Raw genomic sequence first — 21,664 nt, forward strand, 5'->3', positions numbered from 1 at the left:
CAATGTAGTTTCAAGCCATTGTATTTTAAGAAGGTTTGCTAGGCAATAAAGGTTAAAGAATAGATAATATTCAAGACAGACTATGAAGAAAGAGATGAAGCAGACAGTGTAAACGATGTAAACTGAGCAATTTGAGGACACATTAGTCTATCTAATAGATAAACTTATTAACTGAAGTAATTTGACTACTCAACATATATTAAGAGTACAATTTAGTGGCCCAAATGCTAGTGTTTTCCAATAAGTTACACCCATAACTAAGATGAGATGAAGCCATGTGAGGATATTTTTCCATAAGAGGTAGTTTGAAAAACTACTCCCTTTTGAGTTAACAAAAGCAATAACATTAAGTCAGCTACTGGTAGGTGTATCAGTATCTTGCCTCCCACTGTCAGCCATGCTCAAAGAACCAGCCAAGTGTGAGGAACTAACAACACACTATGTCAGTGACTCACAGAGGCAAAAGAGCCTTCTTATTTTCTGGACCAAAACTGGTGGAAAATTCAATGTGTCCATTGGACTCTGTGGGTCTGTGCAATCCTTCAGTGAGATTCCCTCCTCTCTCACAGAGGCCACACATTAAGACTTTCATTAGCAAGTGCTACAGTTTAATTGTGATTTTGCTAGGTTCTTTCACACTTTCCTCTTTTCAGAGGAAATCAGTTGGATAGATTAGATGTAGCACTTAAAGTCGTCTTCCAACTTGACTTACTTTATTTTAGCAACCTCAAGAAGCACCCTCATTAAAAATGAACAGTCTGTGAGTCTCAGACACAAGCCTATCAGTAGGACAGGTGTCCCAGAAAAGTCCTGGGGGAAAGTTGTGACCCAGTAAAACCTTAACCATGAAAAGAAATCTGAATTTAATAGGCATTACCAGAAGAGAAAACAGCTAACTGGAATTGGAAGCAGCCATTGAGTCAGTTTGTTCAAAGGGAAAGCACTGAAGGTCCACCATGAAGCTAACTCTGGTCTTGGGAGAAATAAGCAAACGGGTGCAGAGAGAGGAGTGCCTCACATAATTCTGAGAGCTTCCAAGGAGAGGGAACCTTCGAGTGGAAGGTTACTGAGGGAACAAGGTGCCCAGAGAAGTCAGCTGACATTGATTCCGAATGTGATTTAGAATGGCCTCTTACAGAGCCTTTCCTGGATCCATCAGCTCTGTTTCGTGCCTTTGTGTTCCCTATCGGAATGGAGTGGACTAAAGATTCCCAGACAACTTGATGACAAGGACTTCAAGACACTGTGGATGGCAGAGGCCAAAGATAAGCTGAATGGGCAGGGTCCTGCGTCTTGTTTGGAGGACAGAGCAAGCAGTGAGGCCATGGCCTGAGTGTGGACAGGTGCTTTCCAGACAGTCTCAGAACACCTAAAGGGCTAGACTTTGGTTTCAGTATGACCTGGAACTAAGACGTAAGCCGTCACCTGACTTGTATCACTGAACAAGTCCCTAACTACACCAGTTCTCCTCTTCTGGCCTTTGTGAAATGGCAGGTTTCCAATACTGGAAAATTTGGTGACTAAGTGTGTTCAATAGACTATACCCCATACTTGGCGCAAAGAAACCATACTTCCTTTCTCTTACATCTCATTTCTTTATATTTCTGAACAATTTTTCCAAATTATTTACACTTTATCCTCCAAGTTGGCCTTAAGAGACTTCGACAGCCGAGAGCACTAGGAAATATACATTCCAATTGGTTGTCATGTATTCACTCAACAAGCATTCACCGAGCGTTTCCTCTTCAGAAAACACCATGAAAAGATGAAACCAATGATGCTTCAAATTGAGAAAACCCATATGCAGAGACAAAATGGAAGGTACATATTATTTTTTCTGCTTTTAATACAACTTGTGTGAGTAAATATACAGCCCAACTATTGGACTCCACTCACTGGGCTTGTCCGAGCTCTCTGTGAATACTCAGCATATGGGGATATAATCTCTCTCTCTCTCTCTCTCTCTCTCTCTCTCTCTCTCTCTCTCTCTCTCTCTCTCCCTCCTTCCTTCTCCTGCTTGCCTCCTTCCTTCCTTCCTTCTCTTCTTTCTCCTCCTACTCTTCTTCCTATTCTTCCCCATCCTCTTCCTCCTCCTCTTCTTCTTCATAGTGTGGCCAATCTGTGCAATGCGTATTTTTTAAAGAGCAGTTATAAATTTAAATTTTTTATTATTCCCCCGTGTCCAGCCTGCTCACAGGTCCAGCTATTTTCATTTTAACTGTCCATCTTTTTTGTTGGTGGTGTTTTTTGTTTTGTTTTATTTTTTGTTTTTATTAGCTGACCGCATTAAAGGACCTGAAGTTGACATGCCACTCCGTAGGCACCTGTCTGTTGGCTCCCAGAAGCTCCTTGTATTAGAACTGTTATGAGAGTGGGAGGAGACTGCAGCAGAGTGTGAAGGGGACAAAGGCATGGCTAATTATAAGGGTAGAAAGAGTCCATTGTTCCTCATGTATGTAATTCAGTGAGAAATTAGAACAGTGAGTTCAGACAATTAACAAGGACCTTCCAGAGGTCAGGGTAGGTATGGCTTGACTGGGACCTGTTTATCTTTTGGTTGTGCTGGAAGGAGGAACATGGGAATTAGATGTGCTGTTTCATATTGAAATGTGGTAGCTGTAATATCCTCTTTAGGGGGCCATAGTTTTATTTGTAGATTTGCTGTTGAATGAAGGGGGTATCACCTTTTCAAATTACAACCTAGACACTTGGCTGATAGACTTGACTGGGATGTCATTACATTTTAATCCAATAGAACAAGGCCATTCTTAGGATTAGAAAGCGAAGCAATCAACTAATGTTATTTGGATTAAGTGCTTTAAAGTCTACTTTTAAATTTAGGTAAAGAAGCTGTGTGTGGCACTACATGCCTCTTGAAAGTCACTGGATTGTTACATGTGCAAGGCTAGCCAGGGTTATATATTGAATCACCATCTTTAAAACCAAAGGAAATAAACAACAAAAATGCTGTAACAATCTATAATCTAACAAGTTTTTTTTAACACATAAAATTGTCTTGAAACTGGTGCTGGATACCTCATAGGTTATTTTTTGTCTTTATATTATTTAATCTCTCTGCATGCTCAACCTTCTCATAGACAATAGTAACATGTTAAATGCAAAATGACCTGACCACATTCTCACAGTGCACAGCAATTACAACACACAGAGATAGAGACCTTCACCACTCAGAAGGTCTTACTTTTCTCCCAGGGGAAGAATTTTAGAAACCTTCATCAAGTAGGCAGAGGTCCAAGGTCATATTACTTTGAAGAGACAGGGTCTGGGCTACATCCTGGGTTTTTGCTCACTAGCAATGAATCTCCAGTCAACTCTCCATGACCCTCCTTGATGGAAAACTCAATAAACAATTCATTTGATTTCCACCCATGGAGTCATTGCTGGTATCACATATGAAACTGTCAAGTCCTCGGTGTCATGAGCCTGCAATAATCACAAACTCTGTGGGAAGGTGGAAGACACAGGACAGATGGTCAAAAAGCTTTGAGTTAATTCAGATATTTAGAGTGGGCCAACTTGTCATCTATAAGAAAACCTAAAGGAAATGTCAAAGAGTTCACATAGTTGAAAGTTGTAATTAATGTGCCGATGCGTAGTGTGTGCCTGTGCCTGTGCCTGTGCCTGTGCCTGTGCCTGTGCCTGTGCCTGTGCCTGTGCCTGTGCCTATACATGTGCATGTGCATGTGTGTGTATAGCTATAGATGCTGGTGGTGGTCATATGTCAATGCCATGTGTTTTCCATAGTCACTTTTGACATTGTTTTTTGAGAAAGGATCTCCCACCAAATGGGCTTCCCATCTCACCTAAATAGGCCAGCAAGCCCCTGAGATTCTCTCCAATGTTTCTCTTGTTTTGCATTGGAGTTATAGTTGTGCCTCTGCATCTGGTGTTTAGAAATGTAAACTCAGGTCTTAAGCAAAGCAGGTTAGTTATAGGCTGATCTATCTCTCCAGCCCTCCCCACACACTTCCATTTCTGCTCTAAATTTTCAGCAGTAAATGTATTATTTGAATGAACTTAGGGAAATAAATATTTAGAAGAATAGTTCATCACCCCTCCTGGTTTTATATTTTTCCTATAACACTATCAAATACTTTCATATCTTTATATTTTGCTCCCTTTTCTTACTCCTCCAAGTCACATACATAGTTCCTAGTACTTGCAAAATTAGTTCCTTGCACTTAATGGAAATTCTAAGAAATATTTGCTGGATGAAGGAAGGAAGTGAGAAGATATCTGTGTTAAATTAAACATCACTTCAAAAAGATTCAAAGTGGGTTTGTCTTTATATTTAATCTTCAATTTCACAGTTGTCATGAAAATAAAGAGAAAGAGAGTCATGGCTGAAAATCCATTCCGTTTGATAACTAATAACACATTCTGACTTATTAAAGGGGATGCGGCATATCTTCTGCCATCGTCAGAAAAGCTAGTGCCTCCTTCCTCTCATCTCTGTCCTCATTTCACAGATGAAAAAAAAAAAAACCTGAGATTCAAAAAAGGAAAATGTTTCAAAAGTTGCACAGCTAGTAGTGAACAAAAGCTGGATTTGATCCCCGAGTGCCATCTGAATGCAAGTTCCACATGATCGCTCTTTCCCAGGGAAGACAAATTCAAATTTAAATGTAATCGGTGTAGTGGCTGTCCAGTAATGTTGTGGAAGTAATCTCATTTCTTTTCTCTGGACATCCCTAATGACACCCGAACCACAAGCCAGTAGAAGGGTCACCATCACACAGTTCTGTGGAGAACTGGTATGGGTGGATGGCTCAGTGGTTAAGAGCACTGGATGTTCATACAGAGGACCCAGGTTTGGTTTCCAGTGGTTATAAAACATCCAATACCTTTTTTCTCATTTCCGAGGACTCCCACATATATGTTTAACATATATATAAAAGAAAAACTCACACACATAAGTAAACATAAGCTAATTCTAACAACATGACAACATAGTGATTGGTCCAACCTCAGACTGCTGGCACCCTTGGTAGCAATTATTTTAGCAAGGACTATCTTTTCAAAAGATTGTCTACAATATTTATTTTATTTTCATTTTTTTCCTTCAAACTCAGCCTATAAATATCAACTACTAAGAGTGCACTATTCCTATTAGAAAGTTCTGTGACTCTTGCCAAAATGCCACTTCTCTTTGTAGATTATCTCTTGGATTGCAACTTAAGTTGACAATGTATTTACTGCACTGCACTCTTGTCTTGGATAAATACCTTAAGAGAGGTACTCAACTGTCTCCTGAAACCAGTTTTCTTCTCAGTGACTGAACTGATGATTGTACCATACCTTTGGTATTTGCTGCCACGCTAAAGAGTCTATTTCTAAGCTAAACATTGTTTTAAATAAAGGATCTAGGTGATTTTAATGTAGGCATTCTACAGCTAACTGATCTCACAGGTAATGACAGGCTGGACTTCTCCATAACCTTTCTCCTAATACTTCCAAATCTTGCTGGAGGAGTTCTATTGACCCTGTCCCTGGTTTTGAGGAGAGCTATCATCCTAACAGATAACACGGGGTAAAAATCTGAGGTGAGATGGCTGCTCTTTTATTAATGAGACATGAGTTGTGTCTCAAACTAAATGAACATTTTGGAATAAATTATTTCTGTATGCAAACTATTACTGAAATTGGTATTGGTTTGAGGGTCTTATTTCACATTTGTATTAATAACTGTCAAAGGGGCCTCTTTTAAAAGCTAAACGTACATTATTTCTTCAGATTCTATGCATTACGTGTACAATTTCCTCTTGCTGTAATAAAAACAACTGAAGAAGAAGGAAAAAAAAGTAAACTGGGCGAGTCAAGCAAGCGAGCATGCAGAGTCACAACCATCGGAAGCCGGAAGCTTGAGCCATGTCCCTGTCTAGGTTTGAGCTTAGAGATTACTTCTGATCTTAGGTACAGAGTAGAACTGGACAGCATGCATTTATTTGTTCTTTTTAATCTGTCTCTGTCTCTTTGCTGTGTGTGTGTGTGTGTGTGTGTGTGTGTGTGTGTGTGTGTGTGTGTCCCATCTGCATGTGTGACTATGCCATGGCACAGGACAATCCTACATAGTTCATCTCACCTTCAGCTTTGTTTGAGATGATGTCTCCCGCTCTTTCCGGTGTTATACTGTAGGACAGCTAGACCATGAACTTCTGTGGATTTTCCTGTCTCTGCCAACCACCTTGTTGGTAGAATGACAGATTACAGAAGAACACCATTGCACCCTATTTAGCATGAGATCCTGGGATGCAATCTTAGGACTTCATGCTTATACAGCTAGTCATGTATCTACTGAGCCATCTCTCCAGGATGGAATCCCACAAAGCATGCTGTCAGTCAGCTCTTTGAGGGATAGCAATAGTACTTCAGCCAATGCCTGAGAGCTTAAGTACCACCTCTTCCAGTAGCCCCAAAGGGTTCCCTTTTATCTCTAGCAGGAATCATTATCCAGAAAACATTGTGTGTCTTAGAAGCTGCACTAAACTAGACTAAACTAGAAATTCACAAGTACAGCTGCTTAAACAAGACCACAGAAAATGACATAGATAAAAAAAATCAATCAATATGCAAAGGTGGAACTTCTAAGTTGTGCCCCATGGCTGGTCCTCAGTTACATGCAATTCTCTTACTCTGTCTGAGGTCAAATCTCCCTTGCCTGCCTTTCTCCCAGAATCTATCCTTCTCTGTGGGATGTCCTACAGAGATATTCTAATTCTGCCTCAATTCACTGGCCAATTATCGTTTTTCTGAAAAGTGAATATTTTTACACAGCACATAAGAGATTATCTTTACAACTGCTGGTTCAGGGAGAATTGTTCTTCCCCAGGGATGGATCCTTTAATTGGTACCAAATGGTCATTCAGGAAAGCATGCACATACAAGCAACATACAAGCGACACTCAACAGACTCAGCAGGATCCAGGTTACACTTAAAAATTTGTGAGTTTATACTATTCATATCTAACAAAAGTAATTAAAGAAAGAGAGTAATGCATTCAAGAGGAGCAGGGAGAAAGAGGGAAGGGAACATAGGAGAGGTTGAAGGGATCATATAATTACATTTCAACTTTTAAAAATGACAAAACAAAAGTCAGTCCAGTCACTATTAACTCTATTCAGCCATGGATTAGATGTCTTTTATTCTTCCTTTCTACCAAGGGCAGGGACTGGGCATGGAATATTTTCTATCAGCTTTTCACAGGTTATCATAGTGGGAAGGAATTCAGTATTAGGATCAAATACAACTAAGGCACAAGTCACAGTCACCACTTAAACACTGTGGGCAATTGGCTAAGCATTCTAGTGCCTTTAAAATAATAGCAGTGATCCATCTCATGCTGTCTGGAAGATGCAAGGTACACAGCACAGTGCCTGTAAATAATTCTGCGCAGATGTTAGCCATGTGAACTCACTGTTTCTCCTGTTGAGTCATTTCCATTCCAAGAATCTTGAATTCTCTAAAGGACTCTATGCTCTTCATATTCAATGGGCTCTAATCCTCTCCCCTTAAATTCTATGGCAGAACTGTTACGGGATTAAATACATTAATATGCATGAACACTTGGAACCTTGCCTATCATATAATTAGTACCCAAGATGGCTCAGCTCTCATACTTAACATTTACTATAATAATAATTAGTTTTCTAAGGATTTTTAAATGTGCCCCTCAGCCAGCCAGCGTATGTCTTGTGATGGTGCGGACTGCATCCATTTTAGTTGCCTCCAAATACAAACCCTCACTGTCAGTACCTGGCACACAATTGCCTCCCATAAGTCAAAGGATGGACAAATGAATGAGTATAAATGCATGGCTGAGTGAATAAGCATGCATTCTTGCCTTACTGAGGAGATCTCAGAAACAAAATCATAGAGAATCCCCAAGAGTACAGTGCCAACAGGAATGGGGAGTGAAATTACCTTAGAGAGGTAGCTGGTCCAGGGTGCTGGTTAGGAAAGGAGTCATTGAAAACCTTAGATGTGGAGTCTGAAGTTATGAGTCGGAGAGAAGTGAGCAGAGGAAAGAATCTTGGGAAATGACTGCTAGCAGATAATAGCCTTTCAAAAATATGAGCTAAATAGATTTATCTGATCAAATGTGTCTGGGGATGTTTTGGTAAATAAAACATGAGAAATGAAAAACCTTTGAATTTCCTGTAGAAAGGGCTAATGAGTAACCTGGGGAAGGCATCTGGGTTTCCCCAGTGTGATATGAATTCTCAGAAACTGCTGGGCCATGGGGAGATAGGAGAGGGTTTAAAGTCCTGCAGCATTAGCAGGAAATGGACTGAGGTTCAAGGTTATATCAATCTCCACAGTTACAAAGGCAATGGCTTGAGCTAGGACTGGTGGGGGCTGGAAAGGAGGTGGAAGCTTCAGGAGCATCCTGTGTGAGAAGCAGATCTCAGGGAACAGCTTTATCCATATTGCATTTGGTTGTATTATAGTTACTCTCCAGTAATGGTGCTCTGTGTTTGAAATCTATAATTCGGCATCAATCTCCTCTGAGAGAGAATGACCCAGCGAAGCATTTCCAGGCTGCTTTAGACCCACCCAATAACCACAGTTATTTTCCTGGTAAATGGGGAGAACATTTCCCGAAAGCTTGTACACTCAACTGAGGACATCAGATGAAAATTAATAGCAAAATGGACACAGAGAACGAAACAATGGTGTTGTCTGGGCCCAGGCAATCTCTAGAGGACTTTCCCATGCACTCTTCTGGAGTCTGTGGAGGAACTCGTTACTGAAGAGAATGAGGCCTATATGCACCACCTATAGCCAGATATACTTTTCCTTCAGGGTCTGTATTTATTTCCTCTTGTGGCAAGTGTAGTGCTCTGAGACAATGCAGACAGAAACCATTTTCTCAGTAATTCTCCAGGATAATTCACCTAAGGCTTTATATCTTGGAAAACGCACCAAGGGTCCAGGAGGTTCCCCAGAACCTATAGACAACCCAACAAGGGCCTGGATATCATGTGATACTCGGGGAAGGGCCTGCTGCTTTCTAAGCTCGGGAATAGAAAAAAGTGACCTTGCAAATCCTACCTGCTGTTGGTGTGTTTATATGTCTACTCCTCTGCCAAACTTCACCCAGGAGCACCCTGCCTCTTTTGCCTCTCACGAGGCTGAGGTTTGATTAAACCAACACCTAAAGATGGTTAGGTGCAGCCATAACTAAAAGTCTTTCCCCTAGACATCTGCCTGCAACCCTAATACACATTTCTTTTATTAATGTACTCTTCCTAACTTCTTGAGAACTTCATGCATGCATACAATGTAGTTTGACCAACCTCACCCCTCCTCTTCTTTTCTTTCACATCCACCCTGCTCCTTCTTAACCCTCCCAGCTTCGTGCCCTTTTTATTATTTTAAAATAACATATCAAGTCTAATTTGTATTTACCATATATGCATCAGTGTTGGACCATCCACTGGAATATAGTTGGCCTATTAAGAAGCATATTCTCGGGGTTGGGGATTTAGCTCAGCGGTAGAGCGCTTGCCTAGCGAGCGCAAGGCCCTGGGTTCGGTCCCCAGCTCCAAAAAAAGAAAAGAAAAAGAAGCATATTCTCAAAGAAAGCTGACTTTCCCCCTCGCAGCAGCCTTTAACTGTTCCAGCTCCTCAGCTGGGAGTGAGGCTCACGATCCCCTCAATTGCAGATAGCCACAGTTGCTGTTAATTCAGGGGTGCAATAACTCATTATATAGAAAACTGTTTCTCTCTGGTCCTCCCTGACTTCTGGCTCTTACAGTCTTTTTGCTCCCACTTCGACAATGGTCTTTCAAGTTTTGGATTAGACTATGTGTAATGGACCCCACCCACCCCATTTGTAGCTGACCTCCCAGACACTTATATTTGTGCTTTGGCCATTTGTTGAGTTTCTATGTTAATGAGCACGTGCATCTCTAGCATCCAGCAGATCCATGAATCCACAGCCTTCCATTTAAGACATTTTAGTACATTATTGGGCTAGAAGGACAGGAAGCTCAGCTCTGCTGGTGTCTTTCCTTTGAAGTGAATTCTCCATAGGGTCCTGGGTAAGTCCCTGTGCTTTTTGTTTTGTTTCGTTTTTCTTTCTTAAAGAAATTAAGTCGGAGTGTTTTGGGGACATGAGGTTGAGGCTGTAATTTGTTTCCTTTGGGGACGGTTACTCACACAAGCAGGTCTAGCTTACATCAAAGCCTATGCTTTTTGCACCCTACAACAAAGGCCATTGATGCCCCTAAAATGTGTTTCTAAAATTTGTCACTTTATACCCAGAAACTCTAAAGACGGAAGTTGATGCTGCTGAGATAGGAGGACAAGCCTTTAGATACCCACCACCCCTGCCATTATCACTCACTGGTAAAAATGGTCTTTACTGCCCAAAATAGCCTGAAAAAGAAAATGATACACTGTAAATATATCTGCATTTTCATTAAACATTATAATTTTGAATGATTTTGAGAAAAATATTCACGTTAGTGTGAATAAGTTCTACTCAATTTTGACTGTAAGGGTTGAGACACATAACCAGTTTCTTTCTTTTTTTTTTTTTTTTTTTTTTTGGTTCTTTTTTTCAGAGCTGGGGATCGAACCCAGGGCCTTGCGCTTCCTAGGCAAGTGCTCTACCACTGAGCTAAATCCCCAACCCCACATAACCAGTTTCTAAATGTCTGCTATTCATTTGCTAAAGGAGTTATATTTTGATTTTGTCCTATTGGTTGTTTGCTAGAACATAATGAGATAAGATAAGCTATGCAGAGTAGTAAAGTATTACACCAAAGGGTAGTGACAGGTAGAAGCTTACAGATGCTCCAGTGCACAGAAATAAAAGGTAGTGAGTGGGAAAGGCTTACAGCTGTTCCACTTGCCTCAAATAAGCTATAGCAAGCCTCTTGAGAAAAATGCATATCTAAGGATCCTAAAAGTAAATGAAGAGCTGCCACAGGAAGAGTCAGCCAAAGGAAACTGTAATCGCCAAGTTTCTGGCAGTGGTTCTCATCTGATACCAGAGCAGTTTGGCAAAGCCTTTTTGGCATTTAGGTTGTCTTAGCTTAAGGTAAGAGGTTGCTACTGACATCTAGTGGGTAGATCCTATGAAAGCTACTCAGTGTCTCACAAAAGAGATTTCAGAGCAATGGACGATCTGGGGAACACACTGATAGAGCTAGAATCGCAAAATCTTGGACTATTCAACGTTCCTGAGGTTCAGAAAAGAGTGCACCTTGTTTTTCCCATGACATCAGAGAAGGTCATTCAACAACTGAATGAAGACCAAAGAAAAACAGATAAACCGAGTAAGACATCTGGTTGTCAGGGACCATATCAGGGCCTGTCGGCACCTTCCCATTTGCTTTTCTATCTTCTTTTTCTGGCCTCTCAATATTTCTCTGTTCTTTTCTCTCCCAAGAATTGAGAAGGAGGAAAATCACTGTCAACTGTGACGCTGCCCAGGAGAGGCAAAAGATGCTTGTAAGACAAGCACAGCGGGGCCTCTTCCAGTTTTCCCTCCAAAGCACTCCGGTCAGCAGACTACAATCGCATCAGCAAACCAGTAGATTCCTTCTTGTTCCTTCCCTAAGCATGAACAGATAAGACCAATAACACATATTCCCTGAAGATGTCTTACCAGACTAGCTCAACTTTGACTTTCAGAAGATACATTCTGGGATGTGAACTAAAAACTAGGCTTAGGTGAGGAATGGGAAATAAAGGCACTTGGTTCTGGAAATAAATGTGTTACATCTGTTCACCACTGTCCACAGCTCACTCAGTACCCAGGGCATGCTAAGTATTCTTAAATAGTTGTTAAGTAAGAGGTAGCCTGGTGATCGACATTCCAATCCTTTCCTTAAATTCAATTTTTAAAAAACCTATATCTCGCCATCTCTTCAAAGGACCATGATACATGACTATTTATTAACACTGGCCAATCTCATCGTCAGTGAACTGTTTTGTGGGGCTCGAAATTATCTTTCCAGAAACTAGTGGCATGCATTGGAGGGACCCTTCAATGACTTCCCATCAGGACTTAGGGTAGAGGTTATGTTAGCATGATCAGTGTCAAACATTATATAAGCTCCATTTCTCTGTGGGGTGGTGAAAGATTAGGGTGCTTTCACTTCAGCTCATCCCTTTCTCTATTCTTTCAAAAATATATAAAGAAACACACCCATGATCAAAAACCTCCTCTAAAGGATTGAGTTGCTCTTGTGCTGATGTCAAGCTCAAAACAAAAAGTGGTTCTTACATGAAAACCTAGCAAGAGCCCTGCTCCATTTGCACACTACCCTATAGTGAGGTTGGCGAGCTTCAAGACTTCTCCAACACCTCTTGTCTTTACACCAGCCACTTTCTCTATATGTAAGGGGTTCTTTTTAAGCACTGAATGATCGGTATGTTTAAGGACACACACCTATAACTAAAAGAAAAGCAGAAGCAAACAGGTTGGGTGGGGTAGGATTCAATGCCGTTATTTGAGACTTAGTGATCTCTCTCAAGAAAGCAGGCTGAAAAATGATTTCCTTTATAAACTAAGATTAGTTTTTCAGAGATGGCATACATTTGATGAGCCCTGGGGCTGAGCCCAACGTATTTCCTTAGAGCAAAAGTCTCTGTTTGGTGGCTCTGGCTACATTTAGATGCCTCATAAATACTCATCAGAAAAGCAAAGCAATCCACATTTCTTTACTGGTGTTGGCTCTAATACTACACTTGCTGATTAAACCACAAGATTATGTCTTATTCAAGAACAGGAGAAGAGAGACTACAGAACTGTGTTGTTTCTTCCAAAGTGACTGTCAGCTTAGGAACATTTCACTGTGCAGTGCACTCTGAGCTTTTAACTGCCTAACTGCCTCTGTAAGTAGTAGCACGAAACCACTACTCATTAGTCAGCAGATCACATCAGAAAAACCCTCAATATTGTGATCACTTCAGAGTTTAACTCTGGATGCCACCAACGTATTTGTATTTGTTCCTTTGCTTTCTTATATCCTTTTGAGTTTTGGTAAAATGTAGTAAAGATAACCTGAGCTAGCTAGACTTTATTCTAGCCACATTCTTATGGTTCAGAATCCTCTTAGGTAGAACAGAAGACAATGAAGTGTTTCCCAGAGCTACGGTGAGTGCTGTGCCCTGCCGCTGTGCCCTGCCACCGTGCTGCTGCTTAAAGGGAAATTTGAAACATCTTGATTTTGTGTTAGTCAAAAATGTTCCCTGGAAGCCTTGTCTGAATTTTATTGGCTCAGACGGATTTCAAATGCTCAGCTCAGTGCCTGGGTGCAAAGGACTCGGGGTTTCAACTCTGTCACACTGCTCAGCTCCAATATCGGCAGCTGTGTGCATTTTTTAATTACCTGGCTTGCAGAGAAGCAATATTTTAACTGAAGAGCTTTCCAGTTAGCCAAAGAACAGAAGGAAATCACAGGGGCCACAAAAAGGAAGGTGAGAATTCTATAAAGTTCTCCCAAGTGAATCGATTCAATTGGAATTGCCTTTTGTACTTTGCATCCACGAGAAGATGGGTGCTCAGAGACATTGATATTTCTAAATGTTCTTGGCATCTTTATTTGGATTCTTTGTTTGAAGATTGAAAGTCAGGGGACAGATTTGTCTTGCTCTGTTACAGGGATACCTTAATTTAGCCACATCTGCATATTGTCTCTCCCCAGGCTGGCTTCCTTTCCACATCTTGGTAGCTGCACAAATTGAGTGGTTTTTAGGCACATAATTAGCCTGGAGTTACAAAAGCACAGTGTGAGGAAAAGGAGGTTATCTATTGTCAGGAGAAGAAAAAATACCAGTGGAAACAAGCTCTGTTATTGTAATGTGCCTGAAAAATCCCCGTGGCCTTTGAGTGTACCACAGGTTATGCTGACATGGTGAAGCCCTAACTGGAGGATGGACATACAAGTCACTCCATCTCATGGCATCATTGTGTCCTCTCATCAAACTGCACACCTTCTCTTTCTCCATTTTCCTATCTGCAAGGTTGGCAAGTGGCATTACCCTCTTCTGAAGCGCTATGAAGACTAGGAGAGATAAGCCAAAGAGTGTATTGCAAGCTGGACACAATCAAGGCCTTTTCCATTTCGCTAAAAGGAAGAGATGATTTCGTTGTGGAAACAATTCAAAATCCTTCATTATTTTTGTTCAACATAACGTTCGGGTTTTCATTCCTTAAAATAGATTACAACCAACTTTTCTGGACACGGTACTATCAGGAGGGATACAATTAAAACCATGTAGACGGATCCCAAGTCAAACTGATGGTTGATGACCCAACTTATTGAAGTTACTCAGGTCCAGTTGTCCTCCCCGTAGCTTCATGTATGGAACCCCGAGTCTTTCATAATAAGCAGGCAAAGAAGAAAACAGACACTTGTGGGACATCATTCCCTCAAACTCTGCTAGTTAGTCTTGTGGATTAGCTTCACCTGGTGACAATCCTCATTAACAGCTTCTGACTTTACATGCAACTTGTCACAGCTGGCTCTGAGGGAATGTCATCCAAAGATGGACGTAAAGTGGAGTTAGGGAGTCGGCTGTGTGTGCTGGAGAGAGGACAAGGCCTGCTCGCTGCAAATGCTTTCCCTCAGCTCAAGCCAGGCTTATTTAAGTATGCCTACCTGCTAAGGCATACTTAGTTCCTGTAAGATATATGAGCTCTGCAGTTATTATTGGGAACATATTTGCTGGAATCAGACACTATAAATAGTTAGGTGAGTTTGAGGGAATTTATTTTTGAAGCTATAATAATCAAAATTCAGACAGATCATCAATAGGAGCCGCTCTTCTGGAGCACGCAAGTAACAGGTGGGCTGCAGAGCTCCCTGAAGGCAGCACCCAGGAGGGTCGATTCATTCCTGGGTAGATGTCACTCTCTCCTTAGCATTGGTCTGAGACTGTGTCACGGTCCCCCAAAAATTGAAAGTCAAGAAGAATGTGTGCCTCAGAGTCCTGGTTGGAATTCCCAACTTTACTTTCAAAAATCTCTAAAAATTGCTAGGTTTTCCCTTATGATTCAAAAATGCCCTAACTTTTGTTATGAATACATTCTCTAGTTCATTTACTTTGAAAGAAAGCCATGGAGATTTGGTGCATGGCAAAAAGAAAAAAGATTAAAGCATGTTTGTGTCCATTAGCACAGTTCGTTGCCTTAACACTTGTATCTACTATAATTATATTGATAGACTTTCTCCCAGACTTCGGAATCAGGAATAAAGGATTCAGGCCATCCTCTGCCTCCATCTAACCAGCTGATGCACTTCGAAATCATGGATTTAAGCAGATGTGACCAGACACCCGTTCTGAATCAGTGTGAATTAAAGAACAGCAACTTTTCTCCTGATTAGACTGAGCCCTGGCCACACTAGAGCCAGGGCTGGGTTTCTGGCAGATGGTGGCACAGACACACATATAAGACAGTGAGGAAAGAAACAATGGCCACTTGAAGCCCAGCTATTCATGCAATGCGAGAGATTTACAGTATGGATACTTTCTTTTTTTGGTATAGAAATTCAGTTCTTTTAATGAACATCTCAGAATTGGAACGGTATCTCATTCCTTCACTGTACCTTGGTACAAGACCTTATGAAATTAACATAGTATTTGCAAGCTATTTAAGGAGATGAAGATATTCTCACTGTGATGCTGATGAAGAAACTTTAATTAAAATTATAAGCAGATTGTAGCACAATGAATATACTCAGAACATTAAACGCTCTAAAAAGAAGGCTGAGATGGAATGGCATTACATTTTTATGAAGCTTAATATAACTTTGCTTAAATAGTTTCTTTACTGTGTTAAAAGAAACCCAGAAACCCAGTATATACTTTAGTAGCTAGCGTGAGAATTATACTACATAACCCAGACTCTTTGGTTTAAATATGCATAAAAGAAAGCAAAGTTAAAGGGGGAAAAAGACACCATCACTAAATATCTTAAATAATTACATTGGTAAAGAAAAGTATACAGCCCAAATGTACTTATACATACACACATACATACATATATATATGTATAAGTACATGTATATATGTATACATGTATATATACATACACAGAGAGAGACAGAGAGACAGAGAGAGACAGAGAGAGAGACAGAGAGAAACAGAGAGAGGCAGAGAGAGAGAGAGAGAGAGAGAGAGAGAGAGAGAGAGAGAGAGAGAGGCATATCAATAGAGATGAACTTACCGGAGCAAATATCACCATACACATTTACAAAAGAATTGATAATCCAACTTCCCTCTCCTGAAAAAAAATAGAGGCTGTCTCATACTAAAATTGAAGCTTTTCTATCCACAGCACCAGCTCTTGTCCCTCTCTTTCTGAAGCAAAGGAGGAGGACCAGAAATCAATGCAGAGGGAAAGTCAGATGCTATACCAATCAGATAGCAGCTTCTGCCTCCTTGCAGAGAGATGGGAAAACAGTCATATTAGTAGACAGTGACAGCCCACAGCTGACTACAGGAACCTGATACTCCCTTGATGCGAAGCTGGCTGCTTTGTAGGGAGGAGGTTACCTCCGTTTTGTGCACTCCCACACTTGGCTCTCTGCTCACAACTGCAAGTGCAGGGCTGCTTTGCACAAGCACGCTACATCATGAGCAGAGGCAGGCACCGGCTCCCCTCTTACTCAGAGAGCCCCCTCCTCTTGCAGCCACAGTGCTTAAAATCAAACTGAGAGCTGAACACAAGCCAGGAACTTGCATGTGGACGGTACAGGGAAGCAGTGGTTTCCTTAAATCCTCGGGAATAGATTTGCATACGTGAGGCAAATGTATGTGTGTTTTTAAAAATTGCCCTTGTTTTTATGGAAATGCATGGGTGATACCCATTTGGGAAATTCATGCACTGTCCATAAATAATCGTTAAGGTGATGGCACCGGAAGACGGCTTTTCAGGCTCTTGGGACTGTGGAAGGGACAAATTACAACTTGGTGCTCGTTCACTATGCTAGTGTTAATGAAGACGGGTGAAAATCACAAAATTAAAAAGCTGGCAGAGGCTTAAGCAAGAGCCAATTTTTTTCTTTCCTTTACAGAAAGAAGTGGTACTCCTTTCTTTAAGGGGCAGTAATCTTGGTATCCAGAGGATGTGTCCTGGGAGGGTGGGCCAGTGTTCACAGAGAGACTGTTGCAAGTGGCAGGCCCTCCTCTTGGGTGCCTTGAGAATATTGTATAACCCTCTGAGGATAGTGTCCCCTGAAGATCTGTACTAAGTCACAAAGGGGATCCTGCAAGCCTCTGCTCTCTCTGCCGTAAGTGGGCCCTCTGCTCAGCACAGGAAGAGGTCTAGTGTCCCGGCTTTGTCTATTGCTAACTACTAATGCCCCAACAGATATACCAACACGGTGCCCTGTGATTAATCCGTGGTTATTAATTCAGAATATGCACTGGGTCCTGTTTGTCTCTTTCTGTTTTTGACTACGTCTCTTTCTTCTTCTCACCTAGACATGTGGACACACCACACGGTAACCCTATCGTCAGTTATTTTTTAGCTCTACTTTTGTTCCTGTGGGAAAGGGGAGGGGCAGGACCAAAGAACACTGGCCTAATGTGAATAAGAGTGAAGCAACCTAGAATCTTCGGCTGCTTCCCCACTCACTGGGAGACTGTGAGAAGTGGCAGCCTTTTCAGCTCTCTGAGCCTTAGTTTTCATTCTGTAAAATGGGCACACTAACATTTCACAGTTCTTGGTAGGGAGGTGTAAAGAAGAAATGAAAGACACGGTGCTTTTAGATCCAAGTGTGTGTGCAGGAACTTTGGCCAGCTGTCTCTTTCTCTCGGTCTTGCTCCCTTGTGCTTTGTTCAGCAGTACTGAGGCTAGAACCTAGGGACTCAGGCATCTTGGGAAAGCATGCTAACACTAAGTTCAGATCCAGGGTGAGAAGGATGAGATCTTGTTCCCAATGTATAAGCAGGTCTTCAGGGCACTTAAACTTCTTAAATTTCATGAACCCCATGCTCCTTTGAAATTCTCAATGGATTCTACCCCTCAGCATGTGCACACATGCATATACACACTATCATGGTCACTGGCATGTGCTTATTGAAAAGTTACCACATCACAATGAGAGAAACTAAGTGAGCGAAGCCAGAAAAAGGCTGTCGACCACTAAGCACTTATGAATACATATGAAATGAGTATTTTCAGAATTACTGAATGTAAAATTGGTGGGAAGAATAATACCTCATGCCAAAGGACACTGTTCTGCCATGTAATTTGGAGCAGTTTTAAGAGGCCATTGTGCCAGCCGTGCAGCCATTGGGGATACCCATACCTCACAATTTCCTATCTCTAAAGGATGGCCAGTGAGCACCGATAATTAGCTTCGTATATGGAGAGACTTACTTCAGGTTTTAAAGAGCATGTTCTACATAACATTCATGGGCATCATTGACTCTGTTCTAGGTGGTCTTCTAAGTAGCATTTTCATATAGCACTTTATTTGGGCCTCAGAGTTCTAAAACATTTTCATTGTTATTCCAATTGACAGATGAAAAAGCCAAGATCCAGAGAATTATGTGGCTTGCCTGCAGGCACACGGTCAATAGTAAAGCTAATAGACGTAAGACTAGACCAATACTGTCAAACAATCCACTACATCGGTCCCATGGTGGTACTTAAAGCATTATCTTATTCAGCGGATAGGGATAACTAATCAGTAATCACTAATTCACTTGGAGATAAGGACCCTGTGAGACTTGGGAGCATGGCTGAAAAGGAAGTGCAAACGTGATATGCTGTATGATCCGGGGTATGTCCCTGCTTTGCTTGTGTTTCAGTTTTCCTCAGATTTCCTCTGGGTCAGTTTAGATTAGATAAGATTGCAAAGCTAATAGGTAAAGTGTGCTCTTCTGACTAGGTTTGCTTCCCCTAAGTGAGTGTTCAGTGGCCAGTTCACTGTTGCTCCAGACCAAGCACGCACATATTCCAAATATCTCCTGCCCATTATTAGCATCTCCTACTGCAATGGATTCTTAGTGGGTCCTGTTTAATCCCATAGTAGTCTGTAAATGCAGAAGTTACCCATAGTAAGTCCGGTGGGGAGTAAAGCAGACTTGACTGGGAATGACACTTCAATTATAGTCCAGTAGACACAAGAGAAATTCAAGCTCTTCCCTATGTCCCCAAAACCTCAAGGATCTGACTCCATCTACTGTTTTATTTCTCTTTCCTCTCTCTTCCACAAATGGGCTTTGCACTTGCCACCCTCTTGCCTAAAGCCCTGGCTCCTGAGAAACTGTCCTGCTCTCAGTTCCTGTTAGTCCTTACCTCCTCCTTTTGGTACCAGGGTCCCCTTTGACTACTAATCAGAAAGGAATCTTCACTGTCTCTGTTTAGCTATGCTCTCCGGATTAGCCTTTTGTTGTGTTCTGAGCTATTGCTTCTCTCTTTCCTCACTCCCTATCTTCCTCTTGCTTACTTTTGTGGTATTTAATTATCTTTCTCAAAGAGACAACATCCACAGAAGCAGGAAGCCCCCCCACCCCCTTGTGTGTGCATGTGATGTGTGTGTGTGGTGTGTACATGGTGTGTGTGTGTGTGTGTGTGTGTGTGTGTGTGTGTGTTCATGTGTAGTGTTCATTAATGTGGGGGCAGTGACAATAGAAACTTCACTATCGTTCTTCAGAAGTTATTTTCTCTGTTGCTTTGATACAGGAGCTCTTAATGGCCTGGAGTTTGTCTACTAGGTTAGAGTGAGTGGGCATCAAGTCCCCCAGACTCTGGGGCTTCCCAGTTGTCTCTGCCTTCCCAGAAATGGATTTACAAGCGTGTTCCTCCAGGCCAAGAATTTTCACTTGTATGCTGGAGTTTGGATGTAGATCATGTTTGTAAGGCAAGCATCTTACCAACTGAGCCACCTCCCCAGCTAAGGAAGACTCAAGAGAACATTTTTTCAGAATCACAACACATAGAATGTTGTAGATATTCAGTAGGTATTTGGTGGGCTGACCCACCAAATGGCTGACCCAAGCAACGAATCAACACAAGAACAGGCAAGGCTTGACAACTGTAAATAAAACTAACTCATTAAAGTAACTTAGCCTTGAAGCACAAGACAGGTGAACAAAGCAATTGCTGCATTAATATTAGCGCCGTGGTTCTTAACCTTCCTTATGCTGTGACCCTCTAATACAGCTTTTCATGTTGTGGTGAATCCCAACCATGACATTATATTGTTGCTATTTCAAAATTGTAATTGTTCTACTGTCATTAATTGTAATGTAAGTATTTAATATGCAACCCCATGAAAGGGTTGTTTGACTCACAAAGGGTTCATGATCCACAGGTTGGGAACCGGTGCTCTAGCCCCACAGAGCAACGGTCCTGTCAACTAGACTCTGCGATTGTCTCTACCTTCCAACTGACCAGACAGTCCAGTCAGCTGCCACTCTCTAACATGCAGTCACAACGGATAAATACAGCAGCATGCCCTTATCTGAAGGCTCCTTTTGAAAAATGATATTAGCACAATTTCTACTGCCTTGAAATAACATTTGTCCATTATCAGATGATTAAAAATAGCAAGAGTGTTTTCTAAGTTAAGTATTTATAGAGGGTAAGCAGATTAAAATAATCTGTGAGTCTCTGAAAACTTCATTAGCAATGCTAATTTCTGATATGGTCAGATCTTCAATTCTGATCTTCCAATTGAGCATGGCCTTCAGACAACTTCAAAAGATCATTTTTTTTTCCTTTACGGATAGAAAAGCTTGGCTCTGCTTTGGTGGACTTACTTCCTTACCTTTAGATTTTCTTTGTTACAACATCTGGCCTCTCATAAGGGGTCCTCTGCCAGGGTTGCCTGTTTCAGGGTCAGTCAGTGGGATGCCTTGCCTTCTAGCTTTCTAAGCATATAACAGAGAGGAAAATTCCAGAGACAGAAGGATCCCTGCATAGCAGTGGGGAAGGGAAGCAATCAAAGATAAGACTATCTAGGCCACACTAACAAATGACCAGGACATTAGCTAAGGCTTTACAGACAACTTTGATTGTTTTAAGCTGCAGCTTGAGAGCACTTACAGTCAATCCATTTATGCACCAACCTTGAAATCTTTAATGATGCCTTCCTTACAGTTCCTGGCATGGAGATAATGTAATTTATTGCAATATGTAGGTACAGAGAGTTAGGACAGAACTTAACCAGGATATCCCCATCTGCACCCTGTGTGCGTGTGTGTGTGTGTGTGTGTGTGTGTGTGTGTGTGTGTGCGCGTGTGTGTGTGCATGTGTGCGTGTGTGTGTGTGCGTGTGTGCGCGTGTGTGCGTGTGTGTGCGTGTGTGTGCGTGTGCGTGTGTGTGTGCGTGTGTGCGTGTGCGTGTGTGTGTGCGTGTGTGTGTGCGTGTGTGTGTGCGTGTGTGTGTGCGTGCGTGTGTGTGTGTGCGTGTGTGTGTGCGTGTGTGTGTGTGTGTGGTTGTTGTTGTTGTTGTTGTGTGTAAGGATTACTGTCATGAGCCACTACACTTGTACACTTGGCTTTTTACATTGCATGTAGGAGAAATGAGGTTTTCCTCATTGTCTTTTTCTTTTTCAAATATTGAGTGAAATAAATAAAACTGATATGCCTTCAGTGTTTGTTAGACCATTGGGTATTCTCTGTAGAACCCAAGACTGAATTTAAAAAAAAAAATACCAGAAGGAG

The 21,664-nt window shown here is 41.5% G+C and overlaps 1 protein-coding gene across 3 annotated transcripts in view; it reads right to left on the reverse strand.

Annotated features, from left to right (window-relative positions):
• Synpr (synaptoporin) overlaps window positions 1-21,664 on the reverse strand; it is a 326,948-nt gene that overhangs the window by 162,003 nt on the left and 143,281 nt on the right. Inside the window, 1 exon segment of one of the 3 annotated variants that reach the window (NM_023974.1) lies at window positions 16,209-16,494. The exons of the other annotated variants lie outside the window; for them this stretch is intronic. Coding sequence (NP_076464.1) covers window positions 16,209-16,232 — 24 coding nt within the window. The 5' untranslated portion in view covers window positions 16,233-16,494. 3 annotated transcript variants of the gene reach the window in all.

Source organism: Rattus norvegicus, chromosome 15 (genome assembly GCF_036323735.1).
Source record: "Rattus norvegicus strain BN/NHsdMcwi chromosome 15, GRCr8, whole genome shotgun sequence".
NCBI classification, from domain to species: Eukaryota; Metazoa; Chordata; class Mammalia; order Rodentia; family Muridae; genus Rattus; species Rattus norvegicus.